This window comes from Lycium barbarum, chromosome 11 (assembly GCF_019175385.1).
Source record: "Lycium barbarum isolate Lr01 chromosome 11, ASM1917538v2, whole genome shotgun sequence".
Lineage (NCBI taxonomy): Eukaryota > Viridiplantae > Streptophyta > Magnoliopsida > Solanales > Solanaceae > Lycium > Lycium barbarum.
The window spans coordinates 13,497,291-13,517,326 of record NC_083347.1 but is presented as its reverse complement, the minus strand read 5'-3'; the positions used below and the strand labels follow the sequence as shown (position 1 = coordinate 13,517,326).

General features: G+C 34.7%; 2 protein-coding genes across 2 annotated transcripts; both read left to right on the top strand.

The window, feature by feature from the left end:
* Positions 1-4,241: 4,241 nt before the first annotated feature.
* On the top strand, positions 4,242-8,840 carry LOC132617143 (receptor-like protein kinase HSL1). Its single transcript, XM_060332080.1, has 3 exons — positions 4,242-4,871; positions 6,041-8,190; positions 8,309-8,840. Exons 1-3 carry the CDS (start codon positions 4,456-4,458, stop codon positions 8,677-8,679), a joined length of 2,937 nt encoding a protein of 978 aa, XP_060188063.1. The 5' UTR covers positions 4,242-4,455; the 3' UTR covers positions 8,680-8,840.
* A 5,369-nt stretch (positions 8,841-14,209) lies between these two features.
* On the top strand, positions 14,210-19,287 carry LOC132618880 (NAC domain-containing protein 73-like). Its single transcript, XM_060333879.1, has 3 exons — positions 14,210-14,680; positions 14,791-14,980; positions 18,443-19,287. The coding sequence occupies exons 1-3, from the start codon at positions 14,540-14,542 to the stop codon at positions 18,991-18,993; spliced, it is 882 nt and encodes a 293-aa protein (XP_060189862.1). The 5' UTR covers positions 14,210-14,539; the 3' UTR covers positions 18,994-19,287.
* The last annotated feature ends 749 nt before the right edge of the window (positions 19,288-20,036 follow it).

Sequence of the window (20,036 nt, the reverse complement as noted above, 5' to 3'; positions counted from 1 at the left end):
ATAAATTCCTAATAAAACTTAGACTTTTTAGTTTCTCTTTAAGTTTGTTTTTCAGATACATATTATTAACAATCTTAAGGAAATTATTATATATATATATTAATCCGTATTCTATTTCTGGAGAGTAAAACCTTCTGGTTTCCTGCTCCGTTGGAATTTTTCTAGTCCAACTTGTAACTTCATCGGATTATTAAAGTTCATAACAGTGAAACGATTTGAAGAACATAAAAACTTCATCATATACTTGTGATGTAAAACAGTTTGAACATATATATCTTTACTGTTTACTGTTCTGTTTTTGTTTGCCATTAATTAGATTGTTTGTCAATTATTGACAGAGATACGGAAAAATAGCAATAGAAAAAGATGTCAGTGCCTCTACTCCAATGGAGACTGATGAGACAGCGACTGTTGCGGCGACGAATGTTGCCTCGTCAAGCCGTTCAAGTACTGCACATGCCATGGCACCGGCAGAAAAACCAGGAAAATTTTATGGAATTAACTTCAAAGGTTGGCACCAAAGAATGTTCTTTTGGTTGACCACTCTTGGTATGCAGAAGTTCACAAACAAAAACCCTCCTGTTCTTGAAGAAGGAATGCCTGAAAATCAGCGCTTCATGGTTGTTGAGGCTTGGAAGCATTCGGATTTCTTGTGCAAAGGTTAAATTCTCAGTGCTTTAGAGGACGATTTGTACAATGTTTACCGTTCTACTAAGACTTCAAAGGAATTGTGAACTGCACTTGAAAAGAAGTATAAAACCAAAGATGCATACTTGAAAAAATTTGTGGTTGCCAAGTTTCTAGACTATAAAATGATGGATAGTTAGATTGTTGGAACCCAAGTTCAAGAACTCCAAGTCCTTATCTATGATCTTATTGCTGAAGGTATGGTAGTTAATGAGGCATTTTAAGTGGCTGTTGTAATTGAGAAGTTGTCTCCTTCGTGGAAAGACTTCAAAAACTATCTCTGTAATGACCTTCCCGGTCGTTATGGAAAATCTAAGATCACTCTACCAAATAGAACCCTCCCAAGGGTAGAGCAAGCTGATAGAAAATCAAATGTAGAAGTATAAGAGCTGAAAACTTGGCTTGCTTATGATTATTGTTTGATTGTATCGAGTTCATTGGGGAGTGATGTAGGAAATTAGACCTCTGTTGAGGATTCCAAGGCCACGGTGAGTCCGTATGGTGTTTTTACATTAATGTGCGTGTTTTGTTTGTATCTGTGAGGCCTTGGATGAAGTGTTGTGTGGTAGAGTGAAATACTGTGGAAATCAGCGAGCTCACTGGTTCAGTGGCACCGCTACTACGAACGAAGTACCGCTGCAGCAGAGCCACTGTAGCGGCGTATCTCTCGTCGCCGCGGACTTATAGGAAGTAGGGTGACCGCTATGGCGGACGCTGGACCGCTGTAGCGGCCGCGCTATGGAGGGTCCGTGCCCGCCATAGCGGAGGTGAGCATTTAATTTAGGTCCGCTACAGCGGTACCATGCCCGCTATAGCGAGACCGCTGCCGCGGACAGAATGACCGCCGTAGCGGTTGACAGGGACATAAGCAAGAGAATCAAAAATAAGAATTATATAGCAAACATTAGTATTGGGTAAATTTTCATAAAAGGTCATACAACCATGGTGGATGATATTACTACAAAATCACTATTTTCCCACTGAAGTTTCTCATTGAGTGACTGCTTCCACTAAATGTCGGTGGGACAAACCTAAATAGTAAGTAGTATTTTCACACGAAAAAATCAGGAAGTTTCTCAGCATTTCAATGGAAACCTGTTTCCTACTATGCGTTTTCTTAGTGGGCTAGTTTGATAAGAATGAGGTAAAAATCATATAAATGTAACACAAATTTTTCACTGAATGTCGATATGAAAAAAATAATATTTCTAGTAGTGTGAAAAAGGGTCCGGAACCAAAATGCCCCAAAAAAACCACTTTGAACCAAAATACCCCAACAAAATAAAAGTTACAAAACTACCTTTAGTGCAGTAATTTACTGCGCTAAAGCAGTTCACGGAGACGGAGCCGTTCACTGCTTTAGCGCAGTATTTTACTGCGTTATAGAAGCAGTTTTCTATAACGCAGTAAAATACTGCGTTATAGAAACAGTACCAATTTTTTTTTTCTATAACGCAGTAAAATATTGCGTTATAGAAACAGTACCAAAATAAAATAAAATTGACCAACTTTATTTTTTGCAACACTTAGTGTTATTTTCCATACTTTGACCAATGATTAGTCGTGTGTCAAGACTCCGACACGTCAATATTTTATATAGAACCTGATATTTTTTTCTGCGTACAATAATGTAGGCTCAATACATTAAGGATACGTAAACGTTCGAATCGTCATTTTAGGGGTTGAAAAGGTGCCCGAAGTAAGTTGTGTTTGACTGTAAGGTTATTTTAGTCAAATTTATATGTCGAGAAAATTAGTCAGCTTTATTTTCAAAAATTGAAACCGCAGAAGTGAAATTGACATTCACAGCTACATTACCCCGGGATTTTTACGTTGAAATCTATTGCGTATCATCATCTTATAAGTAAATAAAATTGAAAATTTCAGGCCAATTTGGGAGAAAATTAAAATTGAATGGGATAAAGGTATTTTTTTAAAAATCGGCTCGGCCAAACCGCCTTACGGCAGTTTATCCGCATAGATCTTGAAAAAATACGCAAGTTAAAAAAAAATGCGTAAAACGGATGTCCGAGCGCAAAGTTATGACCATCTAAATTTTGACGACTTTACAACTTGTTTTTCTCCCTATATTTTTTAGAATTATATTTATATTCAAAATAAAGTTATGTCTTGATTAAAAAATAACACGCTTAAAGCAAAATCTTAAAAAATAAAACACTCTAAAGTTTCCAAACAAAACTTACTTCGGGTACCTTTTCAACCCCTAAAATGACTATCCGAACGTTTACGTATCCTTGATGTATTGGGCCTATATTATTGTACGCAGAAAAAAATATCAGGTTCTATATAAAATATTGACGTTTCAGAGTCTTGACACACGACTAATCATTGGTCAAAGTATGGAAAAAACACTAAGTTTTTTCAAACAAAACTTACTTCGGGCACCTTTTTAACCCCTAAAATGACTATCCGAACGTCTACGTATCCTTGATGTATTGGGCCTACATTATTGTACGCAGAAAAAAATATCAGGTTCTATATAAAATATTGACGTTTCGGAGTCTTCACACACGACTAATCATTGGTCAAAGTATGGAAAAAACACTAAGTTTTTTCAAACAAAACTTATTTCGGGCACCTTTTCAACCCCTAAAATGAGTATCCGAACGTCTACGTATCCTTGATGTATTGGGCCTACATTATTGTACGTAGAAAAAAATCAGGTTCTATATAAAATATTGACGTTTTGGAGTCTTGACACACGACTAATCATTGATCAAAGTATGAAAAATAACATTAAGTGTTGTAAAAAATAAAGTTGGCCAATTTTTTTTTTATTGGTACTGTTTCTATAACGCAGTATTTTACTGCGTTATAGCTGAAGCAGTTAACGGCTCCGTCTCCATGAACTGCTTTAGTGCAGTAAATTACTGCGCTAAAGATAGTTTTGTAACTTTTTTTTTATTAAGATATTTTGGTTCAAAGTGATTTTTTTGGAGGCTTCCGGATTCTGTGAAAAATGAATTAGAAGGACGCTCTTCTTTCGAAATTTCAAAGTTCACTTTTTTTTTGTTCAAAGGGGATGGAACTGTAAGAGTCCCCACATATACACCAAATTGTGGCAGAGAGAGTTTACAGTAGTGCTGAAATATTCTTCTAAAAATACTGCTTTATTTCCTTTTCAATTTGACTACACTCACATGCTCATGCTCATATTGCTGCTCTTACCACTAAGGCACTAACCATATGCAATGGGGAAAAACAACATTTCCATTTCTTCCTATTCCCAAAGCCAAAAGAACAGAACCTTATGCAATTTAATTCCATTTGCGAAATAAAGGAAATTTGTTTTTCTAAATATTCTAAGGTTGAGTCAATATCATGGTAAGAGCAAAGAGGGTATTCCAACTTTATGCGCATATGAGTAGCAACTTTATGCGATAATTTTCAAACTTATGAATCACTAATTTAAACAACTACAAAACAAGAATAGTTGTTTATCAGCACCACATCACATCACAACACAGACAGTATAGGCCCCAAACAAGTTGGACTATTTTTCCACATTTAAACCACTCTCGTCCTTTCCCAATCCTACGTACTGTTCCCCCGAAGACTCAATTTTTCTTCACTAAAGACTAAAGTACAATACAACAACGCCATTTTCTTATCCCATTTCTTTCCCCACAAAATTCCCTCCATACCTTATTTTAACAACCTCAGCAAACACCCATTTCACCATTTTTACATGATAGCAGTAGCTACTACTATAACATAAACAATCTTTTTCTCTGTCCATGAAAAGCCATGCAAATGCAAATATTCGTCTTCTTTTTTAGTACTCTTCCTTTGGTCATATTTGCTCTAAATCAAGAAGGGTTATATCTACAAAGACTCAAACACTCTCTCTCAGACACACAAGGTGTAATATTTTCTACTTGGTCTGAACATGATCCTACACCATGTAACTGGACAGGTGTCACCTGTAACAACAACGCTGGCGTCGTTGCCATTAATCTTTCCGGTGCTTCTCTAGCCGGACCTTTTCCTGTTTTCCTATGCCACTTACCTTTCCTTTCATCACTATCTCTTTCCAATAATTCCATCAACTCAAGTCTTCCACGTACTATTTCTGAGTGTCGTAGCCTTACGTACCTTGACCTTTCTCAGAATCTCCTAAGTGGCACAATTCCCGAGGCAATCGCTGATTTACCATACCTCAGGTACTCAGTTTGAAGCTCATTTTCTCATTTCCCCTGTTTTTTTTTTTCTGGGATTTTTTCGTTTGTGGCCTGTCGGTCTAAATTAATTATGGAGTATGGACAGTAGCCAAAATATACAAAACATATAAGGTTCACTTTTAGTTGTCCACTGTAATTTTAGCATATCAAGACAAAACATATTTTTTTATATTTTATTCTTAGCATTAATTACTTATTCCTTGAATTATTTTCCAAGATCTAAGACTAAACATCAATAAATATGAGTATTATGATAAAATATACATATTTATTATTAGTTCTTAGAGATGTGCAAAGTCTAAACTAGACAAGTAAATGAATAGAGAGAAAACATTGATTATGTATATTATATGTATATTGTATCTATATTTATGTACACAATATTTCTATTTTATACTTAATATACATAACCTATACATTTGCTGGCTATTTAGTAAATTAGATCACCAAAAGGCATTTGGACCGTAATGATTCCTTTCTTTTTTGCCTTAAAATTTTCTAACAATATCACTAATTGGGACTAAAATTTAGTAATATCTTATGTGCATTTGGGTCTGTTTATAGGCAAATATAGGAACATTAAGTGTATTTTAAAATGAGTATGATATAATTTTGAAATTTCGTTGCAGATGTACACTGTACACATAATATGGAACTGTAAGCATTTGATTCAGCTGCATCTACAAAACTCACTCAGATCTGCTTGTTATAATCTAGTTTAATTTGGACTATCACTACACCAAAGAGGCTTTTAGTGACAATATATTTTCCTTTTAGCGGCAATAGTTATTGCCACAAAAACATTTACCAACAATTGGTTAATGCCATTAGATCCAAGGTCGCTAAAGCCTTTAGCGGCATTTACTGTTAGGGATAAAGTTTGGTATTGCTGATAATAATTGATTCTAGAATATAATTAACGGTAATTAAGTTATTGCCGCAAATTGATTGCCGCTAAAAGCATATTTTGTTGCAGTGATATCTATGTCGGTAAAAAACTAATGTAAACATTCTCTTTGGTGTTAGAGAAATCAAATTAATACAGATGGAACAAAATGAATATTGAACATTAATAATGGACTACGCCTAACTTGGCATTGAGATTTTCCTATTCTTGTTGTTTCATTAGTATACTATGATTTTTATTGCAGATATCTTAATCTTAACGGCTGTTCTTTTTCGGGGAATATTCCAGCAAGTTTTGGGAGATTCCGGCAACTTGAGACTCTTGATCTAACTGAGAACATTCTTACTGGTAAAGTTCCAGCTGTGTTAGGTAATGTAACGAGTCTCAAGAGACTTGAACTCGCTTACAACCCGTTTGAACCGAGTCATTTTCCTCCAGAACTCGGTAACTTAACGAACCTTGAGACATTATGGCTAAGCATGTGTAATCTTGTTGGTTCAATTCCACTTAGTATTGAGAAATTGAGTCGATTGACTAATTTCGACGTGTCCAATAATGGACTGGTTGGATCAATACCAAGTAAGATTTTCCAGCTTAACAGTATTGTCCAAATGGAGCTTTACAATAATTCCCTTACTGGAGTTTTGCCAATGGGATGGTCTAACTTGACTAAATTGAGAAGGCTCGATGTGTCGACGAACAAGTTAACCGGGACGATTCCTGATGAGTTGTGTGAGTTGCCACTTGAGTCACTCAATTTGTTTGAGAACAAATTTGAGGGGTTGTTTCCAGAAAGTATAGCTAAGTCTCCTAATTTGTATGAGCTTAAGTTATTCTCTAACAGATTTTCTGGTTCATTGCCTAGTGAACTTGGAAAGAATTCAGCTTTACAGAATCTTGATGTTTCATACAATAAATTTTCTGGTAAAATTCCTGAAAGTTTGTGTGAAATGGGAGCTTTAGAGGATCTTATTATGATATATAATTCATTCTCGGGGAGTGTTCCGGATAGTCTTGGCAACTGCTGGAGTTTACTTAGGGTCAGGTTTCGGGGTAATGAGCTATTCGGGGAAGTCCCAACTGAGTTTTGGAGTTTGCCTCAGGTTTATCTCTTAGACCTTTTTGGCAATGCATTTTCAGGAAATATATCACACATGATTTCTGGTGCCAAAAAATTGTCTAACTTACAAATATCAAGAAACAAACTCTCAGGGGTTATACCTAGTGAAATAGGAAAATTGAAGAATTTAGTAGAGTTTTCTGCGAGTCATAATGAGCTAACGGGAGAAATTCCGGGCACATTAGTGCATCTAGGGCAGTTAGGAACACTTGATCTTAGTTTCAATGAGCTATCCGGGGAAATCCCCTTGGGAATTCAGACAATGAAGCAACTCAGTGAGCTTAACTTAGCTAACAATGGATTTTCTGGGGGAATTCCAGATGAAATTGGGACTTTGCCAGTGCTTAATTATCTCGATCTTTCTGGGAATTACTTCTCAGGGGAAATCCCACTTAGCATGCAGAGTTTGAAGCTTAATAAGCTAAACTTGTCTAGTAATCGCCTGTCAGGGATGATTCCGGAAATTTTTGATAAGGGTGTTTATAGAAATAGCTTTCTAGGTAATCCAGGTTTGTGTCAAGGTGTTGCTGGTATTTGTCCTAGCAAAGGTAGAGGAGAGAATGAAAGATACTTGTGGACTTTGAGAGCTATTTACACAGTTTCTGGCTTCGTTTTTCTTGTCGGGATTGCTTTGTTCATTTGGAAGTACCAGAAATTCAGGAAGATTAAGAAAGGAATCACTATGACAAAGTGGACATCGTTCCATAAGCTTGGATTCAGTGAATTTGAAATACCCGATGGGCTAGATGAAGCCCATGTTATTGGAAACGGAGCTTCAGGAAGAGTTTACAAAGCTGTCCTAAGCAATGGCGAGGCAGTAGCAGTCAAGAAACTATGGGAGAGAACAGTTAAAGATGAAACCCCTTATGGACACGAGTTTGAAATTGAAGTTGAAACTCTGGGTAAAATTAGGCACAAGAATATTGTGAGATTGTGGTGCTGTTGTGATACTGGGGATAGCAAGCTCTTGGTATACGAGTACATGCCAAATGGAAGTTTGGGCGATTTGCTGCACAGTTGCAAGGCCAAATTGTTGGATTGGCCGTTGAGATTCAAAATAGCTTTAGATGCAGCTGAGGGTATATCTTATTTGCACCATGATTGTGTTCCTCCAATTGTTCACCGGGATGTTAAGTCAAACAACATATTGCTGGATGATGAGTTTGGAGCCAAAATTTCAGATTTTGGCGTGGCAAAAATTGTTAAATCAGCCAGCAAAGGTGGGGTCGAATCCATGTCTGTAATTGCTGGTTCCTGTGGTTACATTGCACCAGGTATAATTTAATCATTTTTGTCGATACATTGGCATTTTTAACTTAATTTTCGGAAAGATTGCATTTTTTTTTTAAGTAGCCAAAACTAACATTAGCTAGTGAAATTCATTGATTGCAGAGTATGCATATACACTTCATGTGAATGAAAAGAGCGACATATATAGCTTTGGAGTGGTCATTTTGGAGCTGGTGACAGGCAGAAGACCAGTTGGTCCAGAATTTGGGGAGAAAGATCTAGCTACTTGGGTGCTCACGACCTTGAACGAGAAAGGAGTCGATCAGTTGCTCGACCCAAATCTGAATTCTAGCTTCAAAGAACATATATGCAAGGTTCTTGATATTGGTCTATTTTGTCTTAACCATATTCCAGCTAATCGTCCCTCAATGCGCAGAGTGGTGAAAATGCTCCAAGAATCAGTTCCTTATAATGTGCCAGGAATGGAACACGAGAATGGTAAACTTTCCCCTAACTTTCCAAAGTCAGTTTAGTTATTAGATCAAGTAATAGAGCAAGTGTGTTTCCTGTCAAGAATTGGCAAGGAAGAAGCTGCATAATGATAAATTACTAGTCTTTTTCAAGAATTAAGCATATTGTACTCTTTGAATTCTACAACCCTTTATGAATCTATATTATGAGGATTCATCATCAATTGATAAGTTTTACGCTGGCTGTCAGCCTACCGCAACCCTCCTTTATCTGGGCTTAGGACCGGTTATGTGAGCAAGCTCCCATGGGCGAAGTTTGCTCACAACCCTTTATGAATCTACTATCATAAATGCCAGGTGGGGTACTGAAAGTTCTTGCTTTATGACTAAATTCTAATTGAGAGGATAATTATTCTTAATAAATGCCTTTGATTAAGTTAGTTCATTTTGGTCCTACTTTGCTGTCCCTCATTCACTGAACTGGGGCCTTTAGAAGTAAGTGTATAGACAAAGTTGCCAGTTTTTTATTGACTTTGATAGCTTATGTAATTTCTGTCTGTTGACTAAATTAGGTTTTTGAGGAAAAGAAATCAAAGATATTTAGAACCTGTTTGGTGACAGTCAGTGGGGATGCTCAATTATTAGAATAGGTACATGACTATTTATTGAGGCAGCATGAGTAGTTAAAAGGTTGTTCTATTTAAGTTAAACTTCGTTGGCTGAAAGGAATTTGGGTTTGAATTCTGCCCTGAGCTAGTGGGAACTTGGAAACACATTGAAAATAACTTCATTTTGTTCCAACTGTGACTTGATATTCATGGATTAAATGATGGGTTGCAATACTAAGGGACCATAAATTTATAATGACAATGAATTTAAGTTCTATATAGTGATTGTGCAAAATATCTTTATAATCTCAGAATAATTTGAGTGGTTTATCAATTTAAGATTAATGTAGATACTTACATGCAGCTGGTTTAGATCTCTTGATTGTATAAATAACTTATGCAATGCTACTTATTTTTAAAATTTATTTCGCCAGACGTTTTGTTTGTCTAGTAAATAATACCTCACATTTCCTTATGATTGACTGCTAATTTTTTTTTTTTCATGAATGACTCTAGGAAATTAGTAAGAACTGAATGAACAATCACCAATTACATATCACTAAATAAAACTGAATATATGCCTCCTTTATAACTTTAGTGGGCGTAATCGCAAGCTTATACGTACTTGTTTGTAGACTCTTTATTTATTCTTTTCCTTTTATTTGAGTGAGCAACTTTAGCCTTAATTACTGCGCATCAATTTTTTTTAAAAATTATTACATAGGGATTAGGGGAAGGAGAAATGAGAGAGGGGATTACAAGGTGGGGGATCGAACTCTCATCAACAAGGTGAAAGTTCAGGTAGTCAACCAACTGAGCTACTAACATTCCCTCACTGCACATCGATGGTTTGGAAGCAGACACAAAAAAAGTATTTACTACAGAAAAAACACAACACATAATATTACTTGTATATAAGATATAACCTTCGAACCCTATGTAGAGAATTATTTGAACAAATGGGATTGTTTGCTGATGGTGTTTAACTTTTATCCTCATTTTAGAGTAACTTAGATTCAGCGACAAACCTTGTTCTCCTTCCTAATGTGATTCAACTCAAACTTTAATTTATTTCAAGTGAGAATTTACTGTGTATCTCTCAGATACTCGTTTCTCACAACATCTTCTCGTAATTCTCTCTCTCTTATTGTTGCATATTTTTGTATCTTATGTATCTAGAAAGCATGCAATCCAACTGCATAAGCATTTGAAATCGAGACTTTTGCTTTATGTATCAATTCAATTTCTATGTTTCAATTCTATCTCTGACGGAAAAGAATTTTAATTAGAGTTAAGAACAGTTGAACGACACAAATTGGGCAAAACTTGTGAACAATTTAACAATAGATAAAATGAAGATAGTATACACTATTGCGAGTCCGCAGCAGAACTTGTGAATAATTGAACAACATGGGCAAATTTTGCCAATACGGTAAGGCTTTTGAATATTTAGCAAGATAGATAAAATGAAAATAATATCAAATCTTGCAAAACATGTGAATTGAATAACACATGCCACATTTGCATCCGATAAAACTCATGAATAATTTATGGTTATGGACACCCGATATAACTTCTGAACAAGATAAATTCTGTCAATTCACCATACTTGTGAACAATTTAACAAGGCATGTACAGTGAAGATGCCTGGCTGATATAACTTTTGCATGTGTAATATATTTTATTTCTTTCCCTTGTGTATTGCCGAGATTATTGTTATTTTTTCCAAAATCAGTAAACTGGAGACAAAATTTAAACCGCTGCCACAACTGATCCTATTTGTTCAAATCGCCAACCACAGACGAAGACCACGGGTTCCGCTTTCGGATCAGTAATTTGCGAGAACGGGCCCCCATATAAAGGGTGACTTTGAATATTTGACCACGCCTAATTATTTTTCTTTAAAAAAAGTGATCTTTAAGAAAATTCACGTGGCAAAACTTTTGTTGTCCATTAGGCATAAATTAGTTTGTCCATGAGGCAGCAGCTGGGGGACATATCAATAAGACTATAAGTTACACAGGGTGACGATTGGGTAATGTGTATGATGGCCAATAGAAATTTATCCAGCAAATTCAATAAGTAGGGCCAAAAGTTCAAGATCACTAGCACACTATCTTATTTTTGCAAATTTTACGATTCCTTCAGCCCAAAATAGGTTATTGCCCGATCAGTTTTCTGCCTTTCTTTTGCAAATGAATGAAAAAATTGTTCACTAATTAATACATTTGTCTTCCATTTTTCCAAATAATTTTTTCCCTCCTCCACATGGATTCAATTTTTTGTATTTAAATTTTTTTCATTTTTTAAATTTGATATGATTTATTATAATAAACTATAAATAAAACTACATACATAAAACTATAAATTGTCACAACTTCATTTTGCACCTCAAAAGGCTAGAGAAATGAGCTGTAAATAAAGTATATATATGAATTTTATTGAATAAGTTTAAGATCTCTTATTGAAATTTATATATAGCCATCAAATTTATTAAGCAGCTCCTGTGTGCATCATCTTCATACTAAGTAAACATTTTAGTTTCACAATAACAAAGGTACAAAAGAATTGAACTTTCAATTGGATTTGATAACCTGTCCAAGATGAAGTAAATAGGATTGGAGCTTATCACGATAAGCTAGACCTCACGTTCAAATAAAAAAATTCAATTTTTGGCTAGTAATTAACTAATCATGCTTGCTAAAGTTGATATTAATTAAACTTTTTTGCAATCACCATCAACCCTTTAACATAATCATTCATCAGTATTTACTTCTAAAGCAATATCCCTCTCTTCTCTCTCCTCACAGTTTCTCTTTCTTTTTAGGACGATCTCTCTAAGGTTGATTCAGAATTTTAAATTTACGGATTTTGAATTATAAATTTTTTATTTATTGTACTCTGAATAAAGTATTTATGTATGTGATTTTTTTTTTATAAATATGCATAATTTGGATTAAAATTACTAAGTTTTGTCGATACGTGCCCCTGATCTCTTATTGGGTGGGGTGGGCGGAGGATGGCATTAACCGAAGACTTTTTAGGTTTTCTTTTCTTTTTTGTTTGCACTTCTTTTTGGCTTATTGTGTGATGAAGCTATAGGTGGAGAATTATTAATGCTCTTATCACGTGTCCAAAATCTTCAAGATTACAAAAGTTGGGTTCTGAATGATTGTCCAAATGTGCAGGAACTCTTTAAGAATCTAGTTTACCATAACTACAAGAATCCAATTTTTCCAGGTTTGCGTAAATAGAAAATACCAAAAAATATATATTCGGTGGTTGGATCATGGATCCCTTTAATTAATCTTCTTTTTTTTTAGGGTCAAACCTCTCTATAATAATGCAATTGTCCCGACATTTTTTTGTCTGCTATAGTAAAATATTGTTACAGAGAACATATTATATAACGTAACATGAAAAATTGGTTCAAAACTTGGCCATTATATTGAAATATTTCTATAATAGTTGTTCTAGAGAGGTCTGACTGTACATATATTAGGAGTAATTGTAAAAAATGGAAAAGGAGATGCAGCTTGGAGTGAAATTACTATGACTGTTTGGTACAAAGCCACCAACTTTAGATTTGACAAATTTGGAATGAAAATTCAGCAACCAGAAAATGCAAACCTCTTACACCCTTTACAAAACTTTTGAATGAAATAAGACAAGGCTCAACCACCACTATCCTAGTTCGATATCCTACAAATTCAATAAGAATCTATAAAAAAAAAAAAAAAACTTATTTCCTCTGTCTCGTTTTATATAATAATTTTTGACTAGGCAAGAAGCTCAAGATGTTAGTTCAACTTATATATTGTACATCAGTGATAATAATATAAAGTTTCAACACAAATGGTTTCTCTGACAAACAGGCTTTTTAAATTTTTTGTTTGAGCAAAGCGTGTAAGGTCTCTCGGCCTGGCAGCCCTTGGGAAAGAATATGTCATTCTTGACGGACGGTTGTGTGCTAGACATTACTAGCCTCGGGCGAACACTGTCATACCGGCGACACCATTCATGACAAGGTGCGCACGGAAGGTGGTGGGTGACTTTGATACCATTGTTACAACCCAAGGAGCATCATACTTCAAAAGCTAGCTATTGACATGGGAGAGTCCAAGACTATATAACCCATCAACACATAATAGTACCGATGTGGGACTGGAACATATATAACATCAGTAGGTCCAGAATAAGTGTGATCATATTATATGTATCGATTTTAATATATTTTTGTATATATATAATTTGATGTGAATGCAAAAAAATAAGTTGTACCACCAGAACGCGCTCTAGATTTACTTCGGCTAGAAGGTTACCTCCGTACAATCTATTCGTTTGGTTGAACCAAGTAGCTTTAGTCCAAAAACTATATATGTATTAAGAAATTCACTAGATATGTAAACAAATTAAACGCAAACTCAATTACTAACACCTGATATCCCTAGCCGCTATCCCCAAAGTTATAACCCATAAAATTCATATCTTGGTTCCATCTCTATCTCTGTGTGTGCCCGCGTTTCTTGCATTGCATGAGAAGTTTAAGTGAAGCAATGGAATGGAATTATTGTTGGATGTTAAAGTTCCTCTTGTTTTGTTTCTATCATACCCAAAGTTGTTTGTCTTAGGGTACACTCTAGGGTGACATTAGAACTGTAACTGTGTGTCTGGGGGGTGGGGTGTGTGAAGGAGCTAATACTAGGTTGCCCTATTTACACTCAAGTACTTTTAAGTTTTACTCCTGTTTTTCTTTTTTATAATTTTGTTTACCAATACATGGTAAACTGTCTTTGTTAAAATGTTCGTCAATGAAATAATCAATTCAATTACACCCTTTTGGTTCTGCACAAAGATATACATTTATTCCACATGAAGCATTCTTACTTAAATGTGCTAAAGAAGACGTGAATCCCAAGCAAACACTTTTTAAAAAAAGAATAAAATTTCCATCTTTGGTACTACTAATTATATTTCTCAACTTTTACATCTAATATAATCTTTGAGGTGTAGCAAAACTCTTTCTTTTTAAGTATAAGATGATACGAACAAGAAGTAGGTACTATACAAAGTAGGGAAAAAAGAAGAAGTAGAATTTCAATAATATACCTTCCCAACTTTGAAGAGCAATTAGCTTGAGGGGAGAACATGCCTCAAGAACATAAGTTGCTTTTGCCTTTTTTCTTTTTAACCCTTTGTATCTCTTTCTACAAATTTTGTTATTTTGGAATAGTACTTAGAGAACAATAGTGAAAAAATGTTTTCACCCTAATCTTGATGCTCTTAACTAAGAAAGTGAGAAAACAAAAGAAATCATGACTTGTATCAATATTGACTCTCTCAATAATGTTCCATCAAGTAATGAAAATATTAGTCTTACAAATGAAAGCCCCAAAGGTACAATAACAACAAGGACTTGTCCTTCTTGTGGTCATTTGATCAAATCTGAAGAAAAGGTTAGTCATTTTCTTTGTTTATTGTTTTATTTTGGTTACCTATAACATGATTCGTTTTTAATTTTTTTCTTTCCTCTTGTGGATTTTGTGGGGGGCAATTTGAAGTATAGGCTGGGATTCACAATCTTCCAGGGTTGCCAGCTGGGGTGAAGTTTGATCCAAGTGATCAAGAGATTCTTGAACATCTTGAGGCAAAGGTGAGATTGGATGCTCACAAACTTCATCCACTAATTGATGAATTCATACAAACACTAGAGGGAGAAAATGGGATTTGCTATACTCATCCAGAAAAGTTACCAGGTAAATCTACTAGTCCTAAAACATTTCAAAATCCTTTAATTTTAAGTTGGCCAAAACTCACGCTAATTCTAAGTTTGACTTCCATACACGCAGATAGATGAAAAGATAATTGTAAGTAATCAGAGCTAATAAGAGAGATTAGAAACCTGAAAATGTAATGCATGAAATCTATAGATCTGAAGAAAAGCTATATCCTCCACAATTAATCAGCATTTGATGTCGAAAGAAAACAAATAAACATTTGATGGATGTTTAATCCCGATCAGTCTTAGTTCTTGATGGGGTTTCGTTTCGTAGTTGATACTATTGATAGTTGTTTAGTCATTCAAATAATGACTGACTTTTTTTATATAAATTTTACAGATAGCTTTCAATATTGTCGAACCAAAATTAACTTTATCTTTGTCAAAGATTATTAGATAGAATGGTACAAGAATAAGAATATGGACGCTAAAAGATTTTAAGTATCCCGTTTGTTTATTGTGTAAATGATTTTAATTGTGACGTTCAAACTCTTTTACAATCTCAAATAACAATTTGACATTGCTCATGAGAAACGCAACTATAAAAATAGTGTTTCCATGTATATATGGTTTGATAATGAGGTTATTATATTGCTAAATGTTGCAAAAAATGGATCATAATTAAGAAATGTACTTTCCCGTACTCACATTAATCAAAGGGAAAATGGTCAAATTTACTCTCCAAATATGATTTATATTTAAATGTCCTCCGTCAAAGTTTGGGATCAAATTTGTGTTTCCCGTTAGGATACTTGATAAATTTGTCCTTATATGGATGAAAATATGACTTGGACTCCATAATACAAAAATAAAATAAAAAATTAGCCACGTCAGATCCACGTCAGATCCACGTAGGCTCCACGTCGGATCCCAACCCCAATTCTTTTAACCCGTAACCCGTTTCCCCATCCCATTAAATCATACAACCCTAGTTCATTTTATTTTATAAAGAGAGGGAATCACCCCCATTTGGTTCTTAAATCAGATTGTAAAAAGATAATTCAATATTTGAAACAGGGATCTCTACATTAAGCTAGCTTAAAATGAATCAAGATGAAAGGTGATGGAGTGTTGGAGAGGAAGGAACACAATAAAAATATTACTGCTGATTCAAAATCAATTCAGTTCACAAAGCTAAAAACCCTCTAATACAAACCGAAAAATGCAACCGTTAACAGTTTGGTACACATTGCGAAAAAAAAAAAAGAACTGAAATTAATCCAGAAATAGGAAGTATCTGAGCCAACTTAGCTTTTTCAGTCATTGCTGAAAAATTTAGCATTTTGACACACTAAAAGAAAAACCTAATGCCCGCAATTGATAGATTATAGTACATAATAACCCAATTCAGTGTACAAATGGGGTGATTCCCTCTCTTTCTAAAATAAAATGAACTAGGGTTGTATGATTTAATGGAATGGGGAAACGGGTTACGGGTTAAAAGAATTGGGGTTGGGATCCGACGTGGATCTAAGGTGACTAATTTTTTTTTGTATTGTGGAGTCCAAGTCATACTTCCATCCATATAAGGGCAAATTTATCAAGTATCCTAATGGGGAGGACAAATTTGATTCGAAACTTTGACGGAGGACAAATTTAAACTATAAAGTAAATTTGACCCTTTTCCCTTAATCAAATGAAATTAAGTTTTGTACACTGATAGTGTAAAAAAATATTCATACAATCAAGTCATATAAAATAAATATTTTTAACTTTAAATTCTCTGCATTTATACATCTTCTCAATCAAAACTTACACCAGATCTAAGGGAGTTACATGAGTGGATTACTTCACCCTTTTCAGATTTGAAGGATAGCAAATATCCTACTTGAGATGAGGTAAATGCAAAAGCTAAGCTTGAATATAAAGTAATTACAATCGCCATTATAAATATAACAGTCCGTAACTAACATGATATCACATGTTATACAATACTTATAGCATAAAAAGTTTTACACTATCGTTTGCCAGTAATTTATGTATTAAATCAGTGTCGGTTCAAGCCTAAAGCCAATAAGGCAAAGGCTTGAGGCCCCTAAATTTTTGGGGCCCCCTTTTTTTTTTCAAAAACATTTTTTTTTATTTTTTTTATAGCAGGTGTTATGGCTAATTTTCTTGAAAAACAATTTACTCCTCATGATTTCATTTATATGGCTTGATTTTGGAATACAAGGATCAAATTATTTAATGTTCAATTCGGATATAAATTTTCAATTTGTTGAAATAAAGTTTTCATATTTAAAAATTATATAAAAAGTATTATAAATACACAATAGTGAACGATTCAAAATATATAAATAGTACTTGAAAAGTCATGATCAAAGAAAATATGTTTGAGTCTCTAAATAGTACTAACTTGTAAGACACATAATGAAGAGATTAATATTTTAAGATAAAAGTTGCAAGATTTTGAAAAAAAATAACAAGAGAAAATTTTAGTCATATGATTGATTAATTATATTGTCAGTTGAAAAAAAACTAGAATAAATTGATTTTAAAAAGTTGTTAACAACTTTATATCTAAAAAAAACTAAAATATATAGACTTTAAATAAAAATATATATGAAAGACATTTAGAATGAAATTAAGGCCCCTTCATATAATTTTGCTTTGGGCCACCGACTTTGTTAAACCGTCCGGCTTAAATCCTAAAAAAATAGGGAAAATACATAACCCCCCCCCCCCCCAACGTATAGCCAGATTAATTATGACGCACCCAACCTTTGCGGGCCACCTATTACCCCCCCTCCCCCCAGTCTTAATTTTTCTGTATTTTTAGACCATTTTTTGACTGACGTGGCAAAAAAAAAAATTGAAGCCTAGTTGCACAGTGGAGAGTGTTGCACACTCTTCGCCACGTCACTGCCACTTTTTTTTTTCCATTTGATTTTTCTTTTATTAACACACACACACACATTCTTCCTCCAGCGGCGGCGGCGGCGACGGCGGTGGTGGTTGCTGCTGCTGCTGCGGTGTGGCGGCGGCGATGGTTGCTGCTGCTGCTGCGATGGCGGTGGGGTGGCGGCAGCGGCGGTGGTTGCTGCTGCTGCTGCGGCGGTGGCAGCGGTGGCAGCGGTGGTTGAGGAGAAAGAAGAAGAAAGAGAAAAATAAGAAAGAAGAAGAAAGAGAGGGAGGGTGGGGGTGGGTGGATGGGTGAGAGGATAAAATATAAATAATTTTTTAAAAATTATTTTTTATTAAAATATCACGTTTGGACCATTTTCACTCGCCATATTTTTTTTTTGCCACATCAGTCGAAAATGCTACTAAAATACTGAAAAATTAAGACTGGGGGTAATAGGTCGCCCGCAAAGGTTGGGTGCGTCATAATTAATCTGGCTATACGTTGGGGGGTTTTAATGTATTTTCCCAAAAAAATATTATATATGATGATTGAAGTTGATAATTTCTGATCCATTATTGCGCATGGTGCTTGCAGGAGTGACCAAAGATGGCTTAGTTCGACATTTTTTTCATAGACCATCGAAAGCATATACAACAGGCACAAGAAAAAGAAGAAAAGTACACACAGATATACAAGGCAATGAAACTCGATGGCACAAAACAGGCAAGACTAGGCCTGTTGTGTTCAAAAACAAAGTGAAAGGCCACAAGAAAATACTTGTTCTCTACACAAATTATGGAAAACAAAGGAAACCTGAGAAAACAAATTGGGTAATGCATCAATACCATCTTGGGGATAACGAAGATGAGAAAGAAGGAGAACTTGTTGTTTCTAAAGTCTTTTATCAAACTCAACCAAGACAATGTGGTGGTAACAATAATAATAATAATTCTCTCCTAAGAAATAATTGTCCTCCTCCTCCTCAAGTTAGAACAAATATTGGTCAAGTGGGATCCCAATTTGTTCAATGCTTCAATCCAACTGCTCTCATATCCTTCGAACAGTTTGGACATACTAATCGTCAGTCTACTCCTCGTCTTCCGAATTTTAATAACCTCCCTGACACCTCTACATTTATTCCTTGACCTTTTTTTTCCTTTTAGATGAGACGGTCACACATTGCTGAATAAGTTATCAAACAACATAAGTAGGGTGGACAGGAGGACTGGGAAGAATAAGGAGAGTTCTCTTGTAATTTTTCATTTTAATTATGATTATTATTTTTGATGTGTTATTTTATGTATTATTATTGGTAGTTCCTTTGTACATTGAACTATGCTGAAGAAATAAGGGTACATGCCTCTTGACTGGAAGAGTAACTAACTAATCGAAGTTCAACTGTACAAAGATATATACTGCTTTACTTTTTAGCGTATCTATACTAACTGTTCATTATTTTCGTTTTCTAGTAATCTTTATGCGTTCTTTCTTATATTCGAAATTGCAGCACATTTATTTGAGTGAGCTTAACTTTTACATGCTCATATTGTAGAACAATTTCGATATTATTATATTGACTGAAAGATAACTGCAGGTAATTATTCACAATTGGAATTAGTAATTTAGAAAATAAGCAGGTAATCTGCTATAAACAGGTCGAATACACTGACACTGCAAAAATATTTTACACTACTGACACTATGTATAAATTAAATCCTATTCGAGTAAGGGTTGGAGTCATACTCTAGAGTCTAGACTAGGTCTGAAGCAATCTTCCTTTGTGATGGCGATTTTGGGTTGCAGCGAAAATAAATAATTCTATATGTTAAGAAAAGTGTGCTGGAAAAAATCGAATAAACCATGTAATAGAATCGATCCACTAAAGTCTTGAGCAATGGTGGATCAGATCCTCGACAGATTATCTGATGCCTTATACAAGTAAGCAAATTGTTCAGCCATTTCCAACATTCTTAAGAGGGTAGAGTCAGATGATAAAGGTCAAATTTGAGTAACCAATATGAAGGATCATCGTCATATGTATTAGTGCATATAGAATAGGTTGAATCCTTTTAGTATTACACGTAACCTTGTACTCTACCTAGAGTTGTACTCTACCTAGAGTCCTAGTTGACTTAATACATTGTACTTTGTATATGATTATATATAACACACAAAGCTCTCACGTTGA

Coding starts and splice junctions, on each gene's coding strand:
- LOC132617143 (XM_060332080.1), top strand. CDS start 4,456: ATGCAAATGCAAATATTCGTCTTCTTTTTTAGTACTCTTCCTTTGGTC. Junction 4,872..6,040: donor GCTGATTTACCATACCTCAG/GTACTCAGTTTG, acceptor TTTTTATTGCAG/ATATCTTAATCTTAACGGCT. Junction 8,191..8,308: donor CTGTGGTTACATTGCACCAG/GTATAATTTAAT, acceptor CATTGATTGCAG/AGTATGCATATACACTTCAT.
- LOC132618880 (XM_060333879.1), top strand. CDS start 14,540: ATGACTTGTATCAATATTGACTCTCTCAATAATGTTCCATCAAGTAAT. Junction 14,681..14,790: donor TGATCAAATCTGAAGAAAAG/GTTAGTCATTTT, acceptor TTTGAAGTATAG/GCTGGGATTCACAATCTTCC. Junction 14,981..18,442: donor TCATCCAGAAAAGTTACCAG/GTAAATCTACTA, acceptor TGGTGCTTGCAG/GAGTGACCAAAGATGGCTTA.